Source organism: Neodiprion fabricii, chromosome 4 (genome assembly GCF_021155785.1).
Source record: "Neodiprion fabricii isolate iyNeoFabr1 chromosome 4, iyNeoFabr1.1, whole genome shotgun sequence".
NCBI classification, from domain to species: domain Eukaryota; kingdom Metazoa; phylum Arthropoda; class Insecta; order Hymenoptera; family Diprionidae; genus Neodiprion; species Neodiprion fabricii.
In genome coordinates, this window is record NC_060242.1 from 14124118 (window position 1) to 14143771 (window position 19654).

The 19654-nt window shown below is 35.7% G+C and overlaps 1 protein-coding gene across 1 annotated transcript in view; it reads left to right on the top strand.

Moving 5' to 3' along the window:
• Window positions 1–19654, top strand: part of LOC124179507 (transmembrane protein 8B-like) — a 380831-nt gene that overhangs the window by 228516 nt on the left and 132661 nt on the right. Inside the window, exon 3 of the mRNA XM_046563978.1 lies at window positions 19276–19553. Coding sequence (XP_046419934.1) covers window positions 19276–19553 — 278 coding nt within the window. The remainder of the gene's footprint in view (window positions 1–19275; window positions 19554–19654) is intronic.

Consider the following 19654-nt stretch of genomic DNA (forward strand, 5'->3'; position numbering starts at 1 on the left):
AGTTTCGGACATCGTCCTTTCTGTCTTCGAGGTTGAAAGAGCCAGACAGAATCTCCGGGATTAAATTTTATATCCCTGGCTCGAATATCATAACGAGTTTTTAATTTGTCTGAAGCCTTAGAAATTCCACTTATAGCAAAGCTATGAATTTCTTCTACTATGGGGAAAATAATAACTATAGCAAAATACGTCGCCAAATGCAATTGGGGATGCATGGCATCGGGGTTTTTGTACATGTGAGTGGATTCGTTGACGAAAACAATCTGAGCAGATCTGCATAGGGAGTCAATAGCAATGTCGGGTTGATCGGAAACAACCAATCAACAGTTTGCACCTGTCATCAAATCAGCATAAATAAATTCACCTGTCTAACAGACACTGTATAAGAAAATAGTGAGGCGCGTAGCGCCGAGTGCCCGAGATGCGTAGTGCCGCGGTGAGGTTGGCGCGCGAAGCGCGCAGGGGCGAAGCCCCTGGTTAAATAAAACAATAGTCACTACCGACTGCGTAAGTAAGAGCCAACCAGTCACGAAGTTACTTGCGATAAGAAATAGAAAAGAATTAGTCCAGTCGAGTTAGATATTCAAATGGAAATAATTAGGGGAAGCAATTTTTTTTTGGAAGTCTAAATCTCGATTTTCGGCAAAATCCCGCCATTGCGTTCGCCGCTATCTTGATTTAAATTTCAATTTTTTCGATTTTCTGAAATAACTCGTTAATTTACAACTTTAGAGCAAAAATAGTTAGATCCAAAAATTATTGAAAATTTAATTTCCCACAAGTTTAGTTATTATCATTTTTACGGTAGGATCAACATTTGCAAAGTTATACTATCAAGTTTATCAAAAAAATCGTAATGGGTGGAATTGTATTTCCTTCAATTTTGGTTCTCACACTTTTTTTACTCCACGATCAATATTTCCGGACTTATATTGTAACGGGTGCGGCTGATCTTGGGCCACAGCCTACGTGATAAACCAGTTATTAGTATGTTCTTTGTCAAATTTAATAGATTTATAAGGAACCCCCTCCGATGGATAAAAGCCGGATCAGCTTATCAGACCCAAAAACCCTTGATAGTCGAAGTATACGGACTTAGGTATCACCAAAGCCGCCTAGGAATGTGAACAAGTACCTCCGCCGTTGCTCCCTCTGGAAAGACAAGGGCTTTTTCGGCCGTTGCTTTCAGCTAGAGACAAGTGAGAGAGGCATATGACACCTGTTCGGAGATACGGGCTAACCAGTACTCCCTCCTAATTGCGAACTCAGAGTAAACAGAGTCGCCTGCCTATATTTTGTTATGGGTTATCAACCCAAGCCATCCGATGATCGAACTGCACGGACTTAGGTATCACCAAAGCCGCCTTGAATATGTGAACAAGCACCTCGGCCCGCTGCTCCCTTCAGTAAGACAAGGGCTTATAGGCCGTTGCATAAACCAAAGACAAGTGTAGGAAGCGTATGTCACCTAGTCGGAGATAGGGGTTTCCCAGTACTCCCTTCTAATCGCGAACTTGGAGTAAACAGAGTCGCCTGCCTATATTTTGATATGGGTTATTGACCCAAAACACCGCTAACCTTTCAGACCGGGGAAATCCTTGGCTGGCTGTTGGTTTTATTTCCCCTTTTTCAAGATAAAGTTATATATTCGAGGAATGCGTTTACAGCGAGACAAACGAGTGTATGTTTAACTATAACACATGTTTAATAGCGATTAATCCAAGTACAATGGTCTTTGTCTGTAGACAAAAATAAGATTTAACAAAATATAACCGTAGAGAACTGAAATAAAAAAATAAAACTAAAGGAATAATAAATCTAACAGAATTCGTCGGTTCTGCTCCTAAATATCCCTACAGTCAAACGTTAAATACGCGGCTCCCGGGCTATCGTGAACTCTAACTTTGATACTCTTTGCTATAATTCGGAATAAGCTCTATGCTTGAATTTCCTCTATAAACCTCGTGAAGCTAAATTCGATAACGCTTTCTAGATGAGAAACGCCTTATTACAATATGACGCAGCTCGGCGCTGTGCCGGACAACTGGTCCCCTAACCGTGTGACGCAGTTCGGCGCTTTGCCTGTAACGGTCTTTTCGTTTTCGCGGTTTTTGTAGACTAGGATTCACTCCAATTGCGGAGCCCCTCGCAATTAACGAAAATCTCCTGTTATCAAATTTCTTTTATTGTTTTTTATTGTTTTATTTTAAACGAAATTTCGGACGTTGGTGTGACTCAAGGACATGTATGGATAAAATTAGAATCGAATAAGCGAAGCGAATAAATATCAACGAAAAGAATAAATAAATGTATAAATAAAATGGGGACGGCGGACATCTAGGACGACAACAATTTCATAAAAGTCATACTCATAAAATTACAAATAAAATAGGACAGGTCAGAACGTAGATAAAACTTATCATCAGCGATATTGAGGATATCCTCAGATCCCTAATTCCGTGCCCGGCCAATTCGAATTCCCTCGTCCGTCATTCTTGGTGGGCTTTCCTCAATCGGGAATCCGAATGCGTTTACTGTTTCGTCGGTTGTCTTTCTTCTTTCGTGATGATTCTTTATTGCGAGCACACTCTGCTGACGATCCCCTCATCCGTCGTCTCCCGCTTCCCGCTCGATGGATTCTCCACCGTCCTCTCTCTTCCACTTCTCGATCGATTCTCCCCCGTCGTATCACCGCTTAGGTGAAAGCCCCCCTCCCTACGGACCTACCTATCACTGAGTTCCGTAGTCTCTCTGGCGGCTAAATTCAACTGTCACATGCCGGACAACTGGTGACTGCTCTTCGTGGACCTCCAGTTTCATACTCTCCCGGAACTGTTGTTGGATGATCCTGTCGACGTCATTTCCCTATTCGTGTGTCCTATTGTGGGTCGTCGTCCTGGTATGCGTTGGTTAGCGTCCGTCGTTTTTGTTTACTATTTTGGATGCTAGCAGGTCACAGTCGCTGTCGATGGTCGTCTCGATCAGCTGTCTGTGTCAATTGTTGACATGTTTTGTATATGTCACGGGCACTGTTGGTGTTATATAATATATATATATTGTAAAGGGCAGTTGTTCAAATTCGTATCAATATATATATACATATATATTTATGTATATTAGGGTGTTTCAAAAAAAGACGAATTTTTTTTTCTCCTATGGTGTCCAAATTTGATAGTATACCTAAAAATAGAAATTTTGGCGCCAATATGAGCTCTTAATATCAATAGTAAGGTTTGTCTCTATCCATTTCTTAATTTTCCATTTAAATAACACGGAAAATTTCTTTTTTTATTTTTCGAAGTTAAAAAATTTTGATAACAAGTTGTTTATATTGTTGTTTGTTATAAAGAATTAATTGTTCAATAAAATTTCTTCCTACTTAGTAAAAAAAAAAAATAAAATAATTTGTTATAAAACAGACCCAAAAATCATTCATGTGATATTTTTAACCTTTATATTTATGTATTAGCGCTTTTTGTGAGATAAGCATTGAATTAATTAGCAAAAAAAAAAGTTTACAGTCTTCAGGTCAACAGAATTAAAGTAATTTTACATAAAAAATTATATAAATATGGCATATGATATTTTTTTGTAGTTTCATTGGAAAATATTTGAAATTTTTGATTAGTGTTATTTTTGATCGCTGATATTGTAATGATTCAAATATAACCGCGCAATGAACACGGCACGAGTGGATTAGGTTAGACCCAGGGAGTGGGGAACCTGGTCACAAATTTGAAATTAAGAGGCTGGTTCTACGTCTCTCCAGGAGGAAGGAGGTGCGGAGGTGTTCCTCTCTGAAATAGTCGACTAACTGAGAATAAAAAGTAAATCTAAACGACGAGGACGGACCTATTAAAATCAAAAATTAAACACTCCAAACCCAAGCCCAAATTTAAAAAGAGACGATAAAACTAAGAACATTAACGTGATATCAGAAAATATAGTTCCTCGACGAAAAACAGTGATTGACAATGATTTATAATTTCAACGATATCCGCCAATTTTAACAATATACACCGTTTTAACTATATACACCTGGAATTAATGAATGGATGAATGAATGTATTTTAAACATAATGACGGCTCATGTGTGGTTATATTTATAAATAAATTAAAAGTTTCACTCTACTCCTCATAGTTTGATAAAAGATTTTTAATATTGATTTAGCCTAATTTTTAATTTTTAAATAATCTTACAATATCTTTAAAACGGTTGATCTGGGGAACTTTGATCTTCAGACGTTTTTTGTAGAGCGTCAAATTTCTTACAAATCTCTTTTTTCAGATTGTTGTTACGATGAACCGTTCCAAAGTGATAAAAATTCGAAAATAAAAAAAAAATTTTTCCGTGTCATTTAAATGGAAAATGATGAAATGGATAGAGGCAAACCTTACTATTGATATTAAGAGCTCATATTGGCGCCAAAATTTTTGTTGTCAGGTATACTATCAATTTTTGGACACCATAAGAAAAAAAAATCGTCTTTTTTTGAAACACCCTAATGAATATATATCGTAACGTATATTGGAGAACCCCTGAACGGAGTATACATCCGAATATATATATATATATATATATATATACATATATTTTTTTTTTTTCATCAAAAAGTTAATATATTGTAACGTTTTAAAGAAAAGAGACTGAGAAAAGTGGGCGGTAGAATATTTATTTAAAAATCCGGTTCTAGATTTAAACGTCACCCCTCTTTCATCTTCCAAACTCAACTGTTCAATCAATTTGTCGATCACTGTCACGTCAACCAAGTCTTCGTTCGTCTACTGTCTTATCATAGATCGAACGATCCGAACAACGTTACACTACCCCCCACCACTTTAAGTTACCGCCCTGGCAACTATCTAAAGAAACACCGGGATGTAATTGTCATGGTCCATCCAAGTTTAAACCCGACCTCGTTACACTGTCCTGGCATTCACCCAAGTCCCGAGGGAAAACCATTGCATGACTAAAAAACCTAGGAAGGACAGTGTGTACATTTCAAAAGCTAATTAAAACAAAACGAATTCCTACTCTAAAATGTACAGTCTATGTCTCAAGTCCATGCTCAAATATTTCATTCAAAAACATGAAAATTCATCAGTGTTCTCTTCTTTTCCTCTTCAAAGCGATGCAGCACCGCTCCTCATCCAAGAATCGTCCTTGTTGGTTTAACAAACAGAAATGAAGATCATCCTTTATTGGCAGGGATCAGGAAAAGAAGGGGGTCTTTCAGGGCACACAGATAACCTGAGAACCAAACAATGTTTTTTTTTATCCTTTCATAAATATCCTTTCACAAACCTTTCAATTTTTTTTTTTTTTTTTTTGAGTCAACGCAAATAACCACACCAAAACGAGAATCAGTTAACCCGAAGTAATCCGACATCGATGCCCTCAAGGAAAGATTTTTTTTTCTTTTTATTTTCAAAAATTTTTTTTTTTTAATTTTTCGGGCTCTTTTCCAGGATTTTAGAATATTCCTGCAATCAGAATTAATTATAATAAAACATGTTTTTTTTTTGGATTAAAGGAATAGACTACCCGCATTTCCAAGACAGCCACCTTCAAGCAATTACCGAACTCTTATCAGGCCTGATAAGCTAAACGGCATCCACTTTCAGATTCTCCGGAAATCCTTTCAGAACGCTAATTCTACACCTCCCCAGTGTATTCCGAATTAGTGTTCAAGACTCCAGCCAAGCAATCTTCCATCACTTTCCGGCATCAATGCTCACTGAACTGGCACCACAGTATTTCTTTCTTCTCGAATTCAAAATTTCAAACTATTCCTCATATGGAATGAACCGATCGATATGAACGCTCTTAAATTTTCCTCGGGAACCTTTCTGAATACGAAAGACGAAATCGTTTATTTTTGTTCTCACAATGAATAGCCCTTCCCAGTTCGATTGTAATTTCAGGCATTTGCCTATGATTTTACGGGGACAATAAAGCCGAACTTTTGTCCATAAGAGAAAGAAATCATGTATGATTTCCAATCGAATCTTGCTTTGGCTTTGTCACTTTTCAAAATTAAATTATTTCGAACCTTCTCATGTACCGAATTCATTTCATTTTTAAGCTGAACGAAGAACCCAGGAATATTGTGAGTCTCATTGTTCGATGGAGAATTTCCGAAAAAAAAATTTAGAGGAAGTTTGAGTTTTCTTCCCAACATCATCATCGCTGGAGAGAATTCAGTTGTTTGGTGTTTAGATAAACGATATACCAAAAGGAAAACAGGGATCCATCTATCCCGATCCTTTTGGTTATCCGAAACAAATTTCGACAAATATTAAAGGATAGTGCTGTTCAAACGTTCAACTAAACCATTTAATTGCGGATGTAAAGGAGTTGTTCTGGTCTTTTTGATTCCTAAGAGTTTTAATGTTTCTTAAAAAACGTCTGATTCAAAATTTCTACCCTGGTCTGAATGTATTTCCAGAGGAACACCAATACCAGAAATAACGTGACTGATGAGAGCTTCTGCGACCGTAGTGGCTTGAAAGTTGGGTAGAGGAATCGCTTCAGGTCATTTGGTAAAATAATCCACGACGACGAGAAGATATTTGTTTCCATTGGTTGATTTAGGAAGAGGTCCAAGGATATCTATAGCAATTCGTTCTAAAGGGCAACCAACATTGAAAGTTTGGAGCTCTCCTTTGGTAATTAAAAACGGTACGCCATATTGAAATAAATAAAAATTCGATTTTTCATTAAAAATTCGATTTTCTCAAATATTTTCACCCTTGAAATGACAAAAAACGGAGCTTGTTCGATTACTGTACTGGTGCAAACAACAGGAAACATTAGAAACACTCATAAGAAATCAATTGTTCTTTATTTAATGAACTTAACCTTTATTGTAAACCTTATTTACACTGTGATGAATAAATCAGTATCAAGTACTATCCTTTATATAATTTGATTACGTTTTAAAGAATTCAAACGTTCCCGCTCATCTATCAGTTCATTTAGCATTCATAAGATGGCACTGTAATCAATTGGTAACACTGTTTTTTGTTTTGATGAAAATCCACTAGATCTGTATCTAAACTCAAAATTATTTACTATTGACATTCTAAGCAAGTATTGTTTATACTTTTTACTGTACTTAATAATAAAATCCATTCAACGATATTATTATTTAAGTGAAAACACGTCTACATCTAAAACTAATAATCCAAAGTGTTGCATTTGCTTAAAATTCATAAAAAAAAGTACCGGGTGCTCCAAAATATGTACAATCCGATGAAGATGCTGAAGAGTTTTCAACTATGTTCGAGCGTCCGGTTGTAGTTGGTGATGTTTTGTGTTTTTATTGCCGGGTAAAAAAGTATAAGAAAACGAAACTTGACGACGAGGAACCGAAAACATTTTTGGAAGATGAGTTACCTTCAGATTCGAGTGAGTTGTTAGAAAGAACTGTTGTGACTCACAGATATTGTTTTGTATGTTCTGCTTCAAATAAAAATCTAGTAGTCGTTCCTCAAAATGCTCGTATTCAATGCTTTATCAAGAAAAGAACTTTCATTCCGGACGGAAATCGATGCTGCAGCGATCATCTTATAAAACAACGCTTTCATACTGAGAATTTGCATTTATTGCAAGTTTATTCTAATTGAAGTATTTTAAGATCGCCAGAGTTAACAAAAATGATAAATGGGTTGGCTGTTGAATGTGACTCTACACTGATTGATAAAATGGGTGATTTTCGTATACCCGATGAACAACTCTCCATATTTACTGGATTAAGACGCGAAAACATAATCGAGTTGCGTGATTTATTAATAAGTATGAGGAATACAGATTCTCGTACGGTCACTCAAGCTCTCATTGTATTTTTATTTAAGCTACGTACTGGAAACTCAAACTGATTGATGTCAGCGACTTTACAATTGGAAAATGAAAAGTTGGTTTCAAAGTATTGTGAACAAGTGAAACAATCATTCGAAAAAGATTTATTACCTCGTTACTTTGGTTATCGATCTATGTCCCGAAATGATCTCATTGAAAATAATTCATCACCACTATTAAAAAGTTTGTACGCCGATCTCAGTGATAAGCTCTTTTTGATTTGCGATGGGACATATGCGCGTCATCAAAAGAGCTCAAATAACACATATCAAAGAAAGTCTTTCTCTGGACAGAAAAAAGTAGCGTTATGTAAACCATATACTATTTGTACAACAAATGGATACATAGTAGATATGTTGGGGCCCTATCACGCCAACATGCGTGACGCCATTATAATGAAAGACATTATCGATACTTCTAATAGTATTTGCAATTTATTGGAACCTGGTGAGGTTTTTGTTGTTGATCGAGGATTTCGTGACGTTCAGGCGCACTTGGAAGAAAAAGGTTATCAAGTGTTGATGCCGGCGTTAAAAGGCAAACGAAATCGTTTAACAACTACTGAATCTAATGCGTCAAGATATGTCACAAAAATTCATTGGGTAGTCGAAGCAACACATGGAAAGCTGAAACAAAAATATCATCTACTCGACCAAAAATTCGACAACAAAATATTACCAAGAGCCGGTTATTTTTTATAGAATCGCATCATTTCTTCACGATTAGTTCAACAAACGTGTTACTTCTGATGTAGAGAATTCAGATGAAATTGTTGAAATGATCAAATCTCGAAATCACACTGATAATACATTAGCTGATGAAGTAGATAAAAATGGTTGGCAGCGAAAAAAACTTCCATTTGAGACAATTCTATCCTGTGATTTAATAGATTTTCTAGAAATGACCGAAAAAGACTTGAAATTTTTATTTACGGATTCTTATTAATATAAACAAGCAATATCATACTTAGCAGAGATGATGGATGAATCAGATAACATAACTATTCAGTTTGTCAGAGATAAAACCAATATATTGAAGGCTCAAGTATGATCACGTCATATTGGAAGAAAGGTTTACAGATGTTTTGTTGAATATAAACCAAATACAATTGGATGGAGTGGAATATCAAGATATTGCTGTGAATGTGCTAATGGACTAAGGACAATCGGTTGCTGTTCACACGTTGCTGCAATAATTTTTTACTTAGCGCACGGACGATATTTGGCTAAAATACCTAGACCAGCTTCGATACTTAATACGTTATTCAATAAAGACAATATTACTACCGTAATTGATGAAGATAGCGAGGAGGACTGGTCACGGGTTCAGAAATAGACTTTTACCATCTACAGACTAATATAATTAATATATTTGATTATAGTTTATAATTGAATATCAATATTGTAGTCATTAAATAAAGAACAGTTGATTTCTCAGGAGTGTTTCCAATGTTTCCTGTTGTTTGCACTAGTACAGTAATTGAATAAGCTCCGTTTTTTGTGATTTCGAGGGTGAAAATATTTGAGAAAATCGATTTTTTAATGAAAAATCGAATTTTTATTTATTTCAATATGGCGTACCGTTTCTAAAAAACTCGAAACAGTCATAATTTCATCGAAAATTGAATGAGTAATTCAGAAAAAATAGTTTCATGAATGTACCGTAATCGTAGCATGGTTAAAAATGAAAATTAAAGAAAAAAACTAGTTTTTTTTTAAGGATCCTATAAACCGATATAGCTCTTATTTTTTTTTCCCAGAAGCTACTATCGCCCCCCAAAACATATCCGGTATTCAGATCAATCGATTCATAAGTTTCTGAGAATAACAATTTTTCCTGATTTTCAGTATTTTTCGATTTATTCAGAAACAGTAATGGATAGAGCTCCGAAACTTGCAGAATAAAAGTACCTCGATAGTACCAACATTCCCTGAAATAATGAACCTTATACCCTTCTGGGGCCGATTCGATATACTTATCGGTCTACGGTCTTTTCCAAGTTAAATCTTTGAGGACAATATTCATTAATCGGACAAAATTAGAAGGAGTGTTGCACAAACCGAAAGGCAAAACCCTGAATTGCCACAATTCGTTTCCAAAGGTAAAAGCAGTTTTTTCTTTATCTGAATCTTCAATTTCGACCTGCCAATATCCACTTTTTAAATCAACGACTGAAAACCAGACAGCACCAGCTACCGTATCAAGAATTTCGTCAATTCAAGGTACTGGGTAACAATCTTTCTTCGTAATATTGTTGAGGAAACGATAATCGATAAAAAATCAAATAGATTTGTCTTTCTTTGGGATGAATACGGGAGGGGAAGAAAAAGGAATATTGCTGGGTTCCGTTACACCTTGTTCGATCATTTCTCCCAATAGTTTGACAGCTGATTCTCGATATTGAGTCGGAATACGATGAGGTGACAATTTGAAAGGTTTAGCTTCTCCGATATCAATTTTATGTTTGATAATACTGCAACGTCCTAAATCTTTTGAATCCCTTGCGCAACTAGATTTGAAAGAAATGATAAAGTCTCGAAACTGAGCAATTTTTTCTCTGGAAAAAAAATTCAGAGAAGCTTCGAAAATTGTTAAGAGATGTTCGGGAATTTTATCTTTGTCAAGGATATTACTAGAGAAGGTTTGTTGCACTGACAGAATACGTTCAAAATCTCCATGAAAAAACTTTTGTTTCAACAGACATTTTAAATCCATCCAGCCAATCAGATTTTTGAAGAAAATCTAATCTAAGAAGACAATCTCCTTTAAGGGGTTAGGTGGGTTTCAAAATTTCAAAAAATCGAATTTTTTTTTTTTTGCTTATCGTATAATTAAATATGTTAAGAATATTCCTTTAAAATTTCAAAACGATCCGAGTCATATTCTAAGAGATATAGCCTTTGGATGTTTCACCCATCAGGCTATAACCGAGCGTGACGCGGTTATATGGAGGCAGATATATCGAGGCAGCTGCTTAGCTATTGTTCGTATATTTTTGTGATGCGAATACTAGGCTTAGGACTTGCCGGATGTAAAAAATTCTGTGGTTTGATGGATATAAGTTCCTCATTCTTGAATGCATCAACGTACAATTTTTATGTTGATAAAATACATGAGTGCGTCATAACTGTTGCCGAATTAATTTTGTTGTCTGCTGCAAATCAAGAAAAAAAATTAACGTGTGATGAAAATAATGTTGAAGATACGACAGATGTTACCGTGTCAGGTGATGGCACGTGGAAAAAACATGGGTTTGCATCATTATACGGTGTAAGTACAATTATTTACATGTTATTTGAATGTAAATCTTCAATCGCGTTTTTCTCGAAACTACATTTTTGAAATCGGTAGTCACGATTTCTCGGAAACTTATGAACCGATCTCTTTCAAATTTTGCACACTTCTTCAAAATAACATTATCTCGTACTTGAACGAAGGAATTTTTTTTTTTTCTATTCCAAGTAATTTTTCACGGCCATGAAGGGTGCAAATTTTACTCAAAATAAGGGTTTTTTGTTTGCAACGCCGCCAAAAATGTAATTTTTGTTTTTTTTTTTTTTCCTTCGTCCAAGTACGAGTTTTAAACATCTACTAAAAGAAAATTTTTGGTTTTTGCATTTCAGATGAATCTGTCATGAGTTATCCTGACTACGCCGAGAGAACTTTTTTTTGAGGGGTCATAGCAGACGACGTGTCCACGCCTTAATTTTCAATATTTTTCAATGAAAATTTCACAAACTATTTATAAAATATGTATCTTTTATGTGTTAAATTGATGGAATGAAATATTCTGTTGATTAAGTAAAAAAAAATTCATAAAAATGTACCTATTTTGAGCTTTTGAAACCCACCTAACCCCTTAATCTTAGTGAAAACAACATCTAATTCGACTGAAAGGTTTCCGACTTGAATTTTCGTAGAGCGAATGGTTTCGTAAGGAAAACTTTCCCGAGAAACAGTTAATATTTTTAACCGCTTGGGTACTTTTCTAAATAAGTGAAACAAATTTGCAAAAATGTCCACATTAGCGATCGTGATCTCCGAACCAGTATCTATTATCATCTCACACGATTTGTTTGCAATTCTTCCGGACAAAGTCAAATTTAAATTTAAATTAGATTCGTTGATACAGGAGAAAACTTCTTGAGTTTGTATTAGTCGAGTCGATACGTTTTTCGACTCGCCTTTCTCTAGTTTTTTGAGATAATAATTTGAGAGTTATTTCTAGTAATCTGGGAAGAAGAAGGAACGTTTCTACAACAACGTTTAAAATGGCGAATTTTGCCATAAAACCAACACTCAGGAGGATTTCGTTTCCTTGCATTTCGATAAGATGAAAAATTAACGTCGTTGGTTTCGTTCGAAGTGTTGGAAACATTGAGATCAGAGTTCGTTTTGTGAGAATTTTTTTCCAAGTAATTCTGGGAAAACTCTTTGTTTTTCGATTCGAAATATGAATTTTTTTCAAGGAGATTAATCGCGTGTATTTCCTATGCTCGAATCAGAGCAACTTTAAGAGAAGAATTATTCTCAATTCTTGAGAATTCGACGAGTGCTGAAATTTGCGATCCCGGAAATGAAATGAACGCAAGCAATTTTGTCACGAGTTTCGTTGTTCGATTCAGGAAAAGCCAGAAGAACTAAACGTTTCAAATCGGTCGCAAAAATTTCGAGATCCTTGTCAAATTTCTGTTTTCTTGCGCTAAATTCGTTAAAAGACAGATTTGAAAATTGGATAGCACCAAAACTGAAATCGAGAGCTTTCTTCAACTTCAGAAAATCTTTTAATTCTTTTGAATCAAGGCTGTCCAGAACAGTTCGAGCGGAACCTCTGAGTGAGGATGCAAGAACCATAGCATTTTCTTCAATAGAAAATTTATTGAAAATTGCAATCATATCGAATTGTTTAAAATATTGATCCCACAAGCTATTTCCATCAAAAGTATCGGGTTTAAGATAGTTTGATGATTGACGAGAGCCCGAACTCGATTGATCAGAGGAAACTGCGTTTGAGAGAGGTAAAACAGGAGCAGCAGAATTGCTCTCATCATGAATAATAGTTTGACAAGTTACCTGAGAAGCAGAAGGATTCGGAGTGATAGGAGAATTAAGATTAATAGAAGAAACAATATCTGCAGTTTGAGTCCTTGATGAATTAATCTCTGCCAGGATGCGATGAGCAGTTTCTTTTGCAGCTTCTCTTGACGCAATTATTGCAATTTCTTGAGCAGCTTGAGTTGTAATTTCTCGAGCTGTAGTTGAAGCTGCTTCTAAAGCCGCCGCAATTGCTGATTCTCTGAATCGATTCAATTCCGTTTCCAATGAACAGAATTGTCCTCAATCATTTTTCGGAGTTCTTCTCGAAGTGGTGAATACGGTCAGGTTCATCGCTTTCTGGTTCTCGGACGAAGCTCGTGTCTTACGATAAGACATGATTAAAAGTAATCACAAATGATCTAAATTTTTTCAACACCACTTAATAATGAAAAAAAATAAAGAGTTCGTTGTAACACATTTGACACTAAATGTAACGTTTTAAAGAAAAGAGGCTGAGAAAAGTGGGCGGTAGAATATTTATTTAAAAATCCGATTCTAGACTCAAACGTCACGCCTCTTTCATCTCCCAAACTCAACTGTTCAATCAATCTATCGATCGTTGTCACGTCAACCAAGTCTTCGTTCGTCCACTGTCTTGTCATAGATCGAACGATCCGAACAACGTTACAATACATACCGGGACAATCTCTTGAAACTATACATATAACGCGCATGCGCCAAATAATTTAATCTCATTGGTCAGTGAAATCGCGCCGCGGTGATGTTTTCATCTGCTGAGCAAGGCGCCAACGTACACAAAATGAAACAAAAGCTGTAATTCTCTCGCCCGTAAAGCCATGGATTGAGGTTATGCTGCTGTTTATTTTTACGTAGCGTGAATTGTCTAAGAAGAATAGTATCGTTCAGCAATACCGTGGTTGATTTCGGAAGATATTCAACCGACACAATAAAGAATTTAACGGAAAAGCAAATATCAAATGATACAGAAATTGGGTGTTATTTATTGAAAGAAGAAATCTGAAATTCAACGTGAAATGTCATTAACAAGTGGGAGTCTGGACAAACGGAGGTAGGTAAGTAAAAACAATGTTTACTGTGAACAGATTTTTTATTTACATAAAATTAAAAATAAATGAATGGTTGAGACCCAGTAGAAGGTATTTCCAGAGTAGATTCGTTACGGTGCAGTGCTCCAGAAGTCAGTAATTAGTGCCGATGAACATGAAATAAATAAAAGAAATGAGTAACAAGGAATAAAGAAATTATTCATCTTAAACACGAATCTTAGGAGGACAAAGAGTAGCAATTAACAGAAAACGTACCCGACGCAATACTCACAAAAACCCTCGCCGACATCATCGATTAGTTGACAAAGTTTTTGCAGCTCCATTGTACAACAATCAATGTTCCGTTAACAAAGAGGGTTCACCAGATATCCAAGAATAAAAAGAGGAAAAGAACAACAGTTAATATTGAAGTGTAAATCATGCTATTAATGAAAAACTAGGAAACAAAACAATAACTTACAAGACAATCGTCCGATAACACTGGGAGACCAATCTCCACTCTTCTGATCACCCCTCGTCTGGCCATTGGTTGCCTTTCAAAAAGTGCTGCCTTTTTTTTGCTTTCAAAAATACCGAAAGATCCTGTTTGATAATAATAGTTTTTAATATTTTCAGGTACGAAATAATTCATTGTCAAAGCGGGACCAAATTTGTCAGGCATAGAAGCATGTAAGTAAATTTCCAATTACGTGATCTTTGACAATGACAATATTTTAACATGGATTCAATAATAAAATTTGTTTTTTTTTCAGCAGGCTCGAAGTTTAAACTTTAATTAACACGAGGAAAATTATGCCTTACCTGATGGTCAAAATGTTTAGGTGGCAAGGATCCTGGTTTCTCGAGCGGTGCAATCATTAGAACCATCGAACCTGGTTGTTCCGTCAGACATCAGGTGCCAGAGTCAATTTTATCAGGCCATCGCCACCTTCTTAACATCAGTTGAGGCAAAATTGAAGAGCGGGATATACTACAGATCATAATGGCTGAATATCCCATCATTTTCTTTGATCGAGCCAATAGCGATAAGTTTGTTACTTAACCGTTGCTGCCAATTCATTCTACCGAGGAATCATTCTGTGCACCATTGTAATTTAAGCATTATTATTGATCAGCATTGTTTTTCAAACTTTATACTATTTGATTTGGTATCTTATTTTGAAGCTTACTTTTACTCTCTTTGGCATTGAATTCAGATAAATAGTTTTTCAAGTCCTCAATTAGATTGTAGGGTTGAATTTTGCTAGGGAAACTGAATCAATCTAAATCTAGAACTGTTAAATAAGTTCAGTTAAAAATGTCTTTAAATTTAACCTAGTTGACGGTGTCATCTGGCTAGCTAGTTGCACGATAACTTGAAACCAAATTCAATTTTACACTCTTTATAGGGTCCTACGCTAAGACTGAAAGCTTGTGAATCTCCATGTACCGCAATTATTTCTGCATTTCATGTTAGAATTATCTGGAGCAAAAAAAATCCCATTTTGAGATTGAAAATGGAACCTGAAACACTGAGTTATTCAATAGCACGAATTGAAAACCAAGAATTTTATAATGGTTTCAGCAACAAAGGGACTCTTTCCAATATCCTTGTTGGAAGTTGATGTTAGAAGAACTATGAACAAGATATTGTATCGAATTACATTATTTGGAAAAAAATCTTCATAAACTTCGTTTACAATTAGATATGCATTTATTTTAATGGAACAAGGGACACTATCTTTACATTACTTTAAAATTGACATTACTCTAAAACATGATTGTCCTTGAAGCTAATTGTGACGTTAACGCCCGTCTTGAGAAAGTTGATTTTCAACTTGTGTCACAGGATATGATCTACATTCCTGAGTTTTACGCTTTCGATCAGATCTTCTTTGTTTCGAACCGCACTAACATGAAATACAGAAATCATTTTAATAAATCTAATATTACTTGAATTTTCAATTTGAGTATTAGGTTCCCTTCATTTATTTAATCGAACATCATTGAAAATTTCCGAAATAAATTCTGATAATCATTCGGAAATTTTAAATAGTAGTAGCAATAATTTGTTAATCGGAAAAAATACATTGACTATCGACTATTCGTAAATTTTGTTGAATGATTTTCAGGAAAAAAAAGATTCACAGTTCCGTTACAGATAGTGAGATATTCAAATTTCTTGAACGCTCGGTTTAATGTCTCATTTTCGAAAGTGATAAAATTCAATATTACCGCCTGAAATCACAAAAAAGTGAGAAAGTTGCTTAGTTGCTTGAAAGTGGCGATGATCTTTGTACGTCTGACAAATTGAATGGGCAGATAACAGTGAATATCAGAGATGTAATTATTTTGGCCGTATTACCTGTTGATAGATAAAAATTCCATTGTTATTTCTAATGTACGAAATAATAAAAATGATGAAATAAAGTGTTCGCACCTACCTGCTGCGTTTCTTCCAAGCACCCAACATTTAAACAGATTTCTCATTTTAGTCGAATAAAGCCAATTTTCAAAGAGCATTAGCATCAACTTTCCGAGTCACTACCTCGACTGTTTAAGATTCTAACCTCAAAAATTCGTATGAACTACAACGCCGCCAGAAACAGAGTTTGACAGCTGAAACTCGGAGTGGCCAGCCTGCCCGAGCAGCCGATAAAACTCGCGCATGCGCATTATATGTATAGTTTCAAGAGATTGTCCCGGTATAATCGACTGATTGAGCTGTTAATTTTCCCTGACTTGATTTTATCCTTTATTTCTTCAATACTTCAATTATCGTTAGCTGCCTTGAATACCGCCACTCTACCAGTTCGTGTGAGATCATTTATCATTCAAATTTTCACTAATAATAATTTAAAATCGTTCTGAAGTATAAATGAAGCTGTACCAACGTATTCCGATTGAACGATTTTATAATCCGATGTGTATTCGAAAGGCCGCGAGAATGTTCACTACATGTCCAGTGAAATTTACGTGTAAAATTTGCGTAAATCGGCAAGATCAAACTCAAACAACCATATATTACTTTTTCGTATTGGCATTACACTCATCGCATATCATTTGGTTTCCCTAGCCATTATGTCACGAAGTCTGCGAATTTTGAAAGAATAAATAATGTATCCATAATATGAATAATTTTACATGACATTGTCATCACATGTCAAGAAGTTAAAAATCCAAAACTACTTTTACATAACAGTTTTGATAACTCAAATCGTAACGGATACGTATTGATGAGTCGTGCTGGGTACATCCTAGCGGCGTCAGACATGAAAATATTCTGAGAATATGATATTAACATTATACTTAACATAATAAGTTCAGGTACTCTTACTGTGAAAAACATATATTTATAATATACAATGAGTTTATCTTGGCTATGCTGAGTACAAAAAATTATAAGATTGTGACGTTGTATCAATGTAAAATCATTTTGTCAATTATCCGTATACACGTTTTGACAATGGTCCAAGATGTGTTTGCTGGGCAGTGTTAAGTTATTATACTTATTTAGTCTGTAGTGTTTCTTCTTGTGATTTCGTTACTTTAATATATATATATATATATATATATGCATGACATGTTCATTGTTTAATATGCAAAGTAGTGGACAAAGTACAAGTTGTTGTGTTTTGACTTTTATGTATTATCTGCGGCAATATTAAAATCAACATCATGTTATGGCAATGAATATTTTTGTAAAACGAAGCAATATTATTTGTTCTTGAATCCAAATTTATGTATTAGAGGTGTATAATTTCTATAAATTTTATGAAGTTGTAAAAACGGCTCCACATTACCTGTAAAAAGGTCAAGTAATTCTGAATCTTTTGGCAGGAAAAGTCAGATAAATTTTGGGAAAGTTTATTAGATAAAAATTGTAACCACCCTATCGATTGTATAATAATAATAATGCTTGGTTTTCCCAACTAAATTATTACACTAAGATAAAGGAGTGCTTGTGACTGCCAGATTTCTAGTTCGTCTAGCTATGATCGGGTCTTTGTTTACAACAGTACTGTTGTGCTGCTACAAGAGCGGAATATCAGAGCTTGACGTTGTCCACTTGCACGAACGATGCGGTATGGGTATGGAAGCTGAACGACGGATTCCTATAGCATCTATGCCATATTCAGTACGACTCAGTGAATGCATTATTGAAGCAAGTGTTAACATTCATCGATATGTAATTGTACATGGTGCAACAATGGGCGGAAATAGGCAATTTCTACCGAGGGTCAGATGATCATGCACAAGATGAAGTCGGGGGTGCCGAAGGCAATGGGATAGAGTGACACCGGTTGTGTCAAGAGTTACAGATTAGGTCCGACAACTGACTTCGATTTAATGCAACGGCGATTTATAATTACGTGACTTACATTCAAAGAAGCCTTCCCATTTCTCTAAAATCCATTCTGAAAATTTTCCTTTCACCCACTGAAATATTTCCAATCAATAACACATTTTCCAATCAATATACGGGAATTGACTTGACAATTTCTGGACGCCGGTCAAAGTTGCTGGTTTCTGCGCCTATAACTGAAAACTATAGTAAGGTCAGTTACTCGTGTGGCTCGCATAGCCGTGTGTATCGCTCTGATAGCTATACCGGGGTGGTTACCCACAAGAGTTTTAAATTTTTTCACCAATAATTGGATGGTACCTGCCCACGAACTTCGGTGCATTGCTACAGTAACAAACTCTGGGTGTAGCATTCTGGATTCTGGAGTCGGCACATTATTTTTTCACATTTGTGACGGCAACAAAATACAAATACCAGGGAGTATCATGTGTGCAACATACTGCAAATTTCGGCGACTAAATAACTATCGACACAGAACTATTAGTCCTAAGTATGTAGTTACAAAAGGAATTCGTGTCGTGGAGAATATGGCGTTCGTACTTTTAAGATGCGGTTTTTTTCATCTTCAGTTTCAGAACTATCGGCTAAAACATCAGCAGTGAATTGTTTTCCGAAATGAGACGCTTAGTAAGGTTGCCCCCCCCCCCCCCCCCTTAAACTATTGGAATAGATTTTTCAGTATTGATTCGACTGGACTATTTTTGAAAATAGTGGAGCACTTCCAAACTCGTTCGGGATGAGTAAGCACACTTACAATTTTTTGTGTATTTTTAATTTGAAGTGTCAATTTCACATATCCACCGAAACGATCTTAAACACTAGTTGGCAATTCAATACTTCAGCTGGTGTAGTTGTAGTCAACAGCCCTGAGTTAAATAAGCTCATAAGCTGTATCAATTTGTATATGCAATTCTAATAACTGTTTCCGGTGGTTTGCTCGTCAGGTTTCATGCGAATGAAGTCAAGACTGGTGGCATTTTCCGATGCACACCCCAGAACATTACTGTCCACATCAAGCCTGGCAGCATTCCGTTCGTAAATCCTGACAAATCCAAAGTTCCGGAGAATCTCCTGGAGGCGCGATTTCCTCATCATAGCTTGTTCTTTACGAGCGATGGAACACAACAGGTGCAGAACATCACCGCACCCATGCCCGGAGATTGGTTTGCGATTGCGTTTCGCTCTTGGTCTGACCCTAATGACGGCAAGATTGAACAACAAGGTAAGATTTTTCGACTTCAATTTTTGGTCAAATCAGAAAAATGTTCCTGCCATGTGTATATCCCACTTTTTACACGGTCAATCCAAGTCTGTTATATGTAT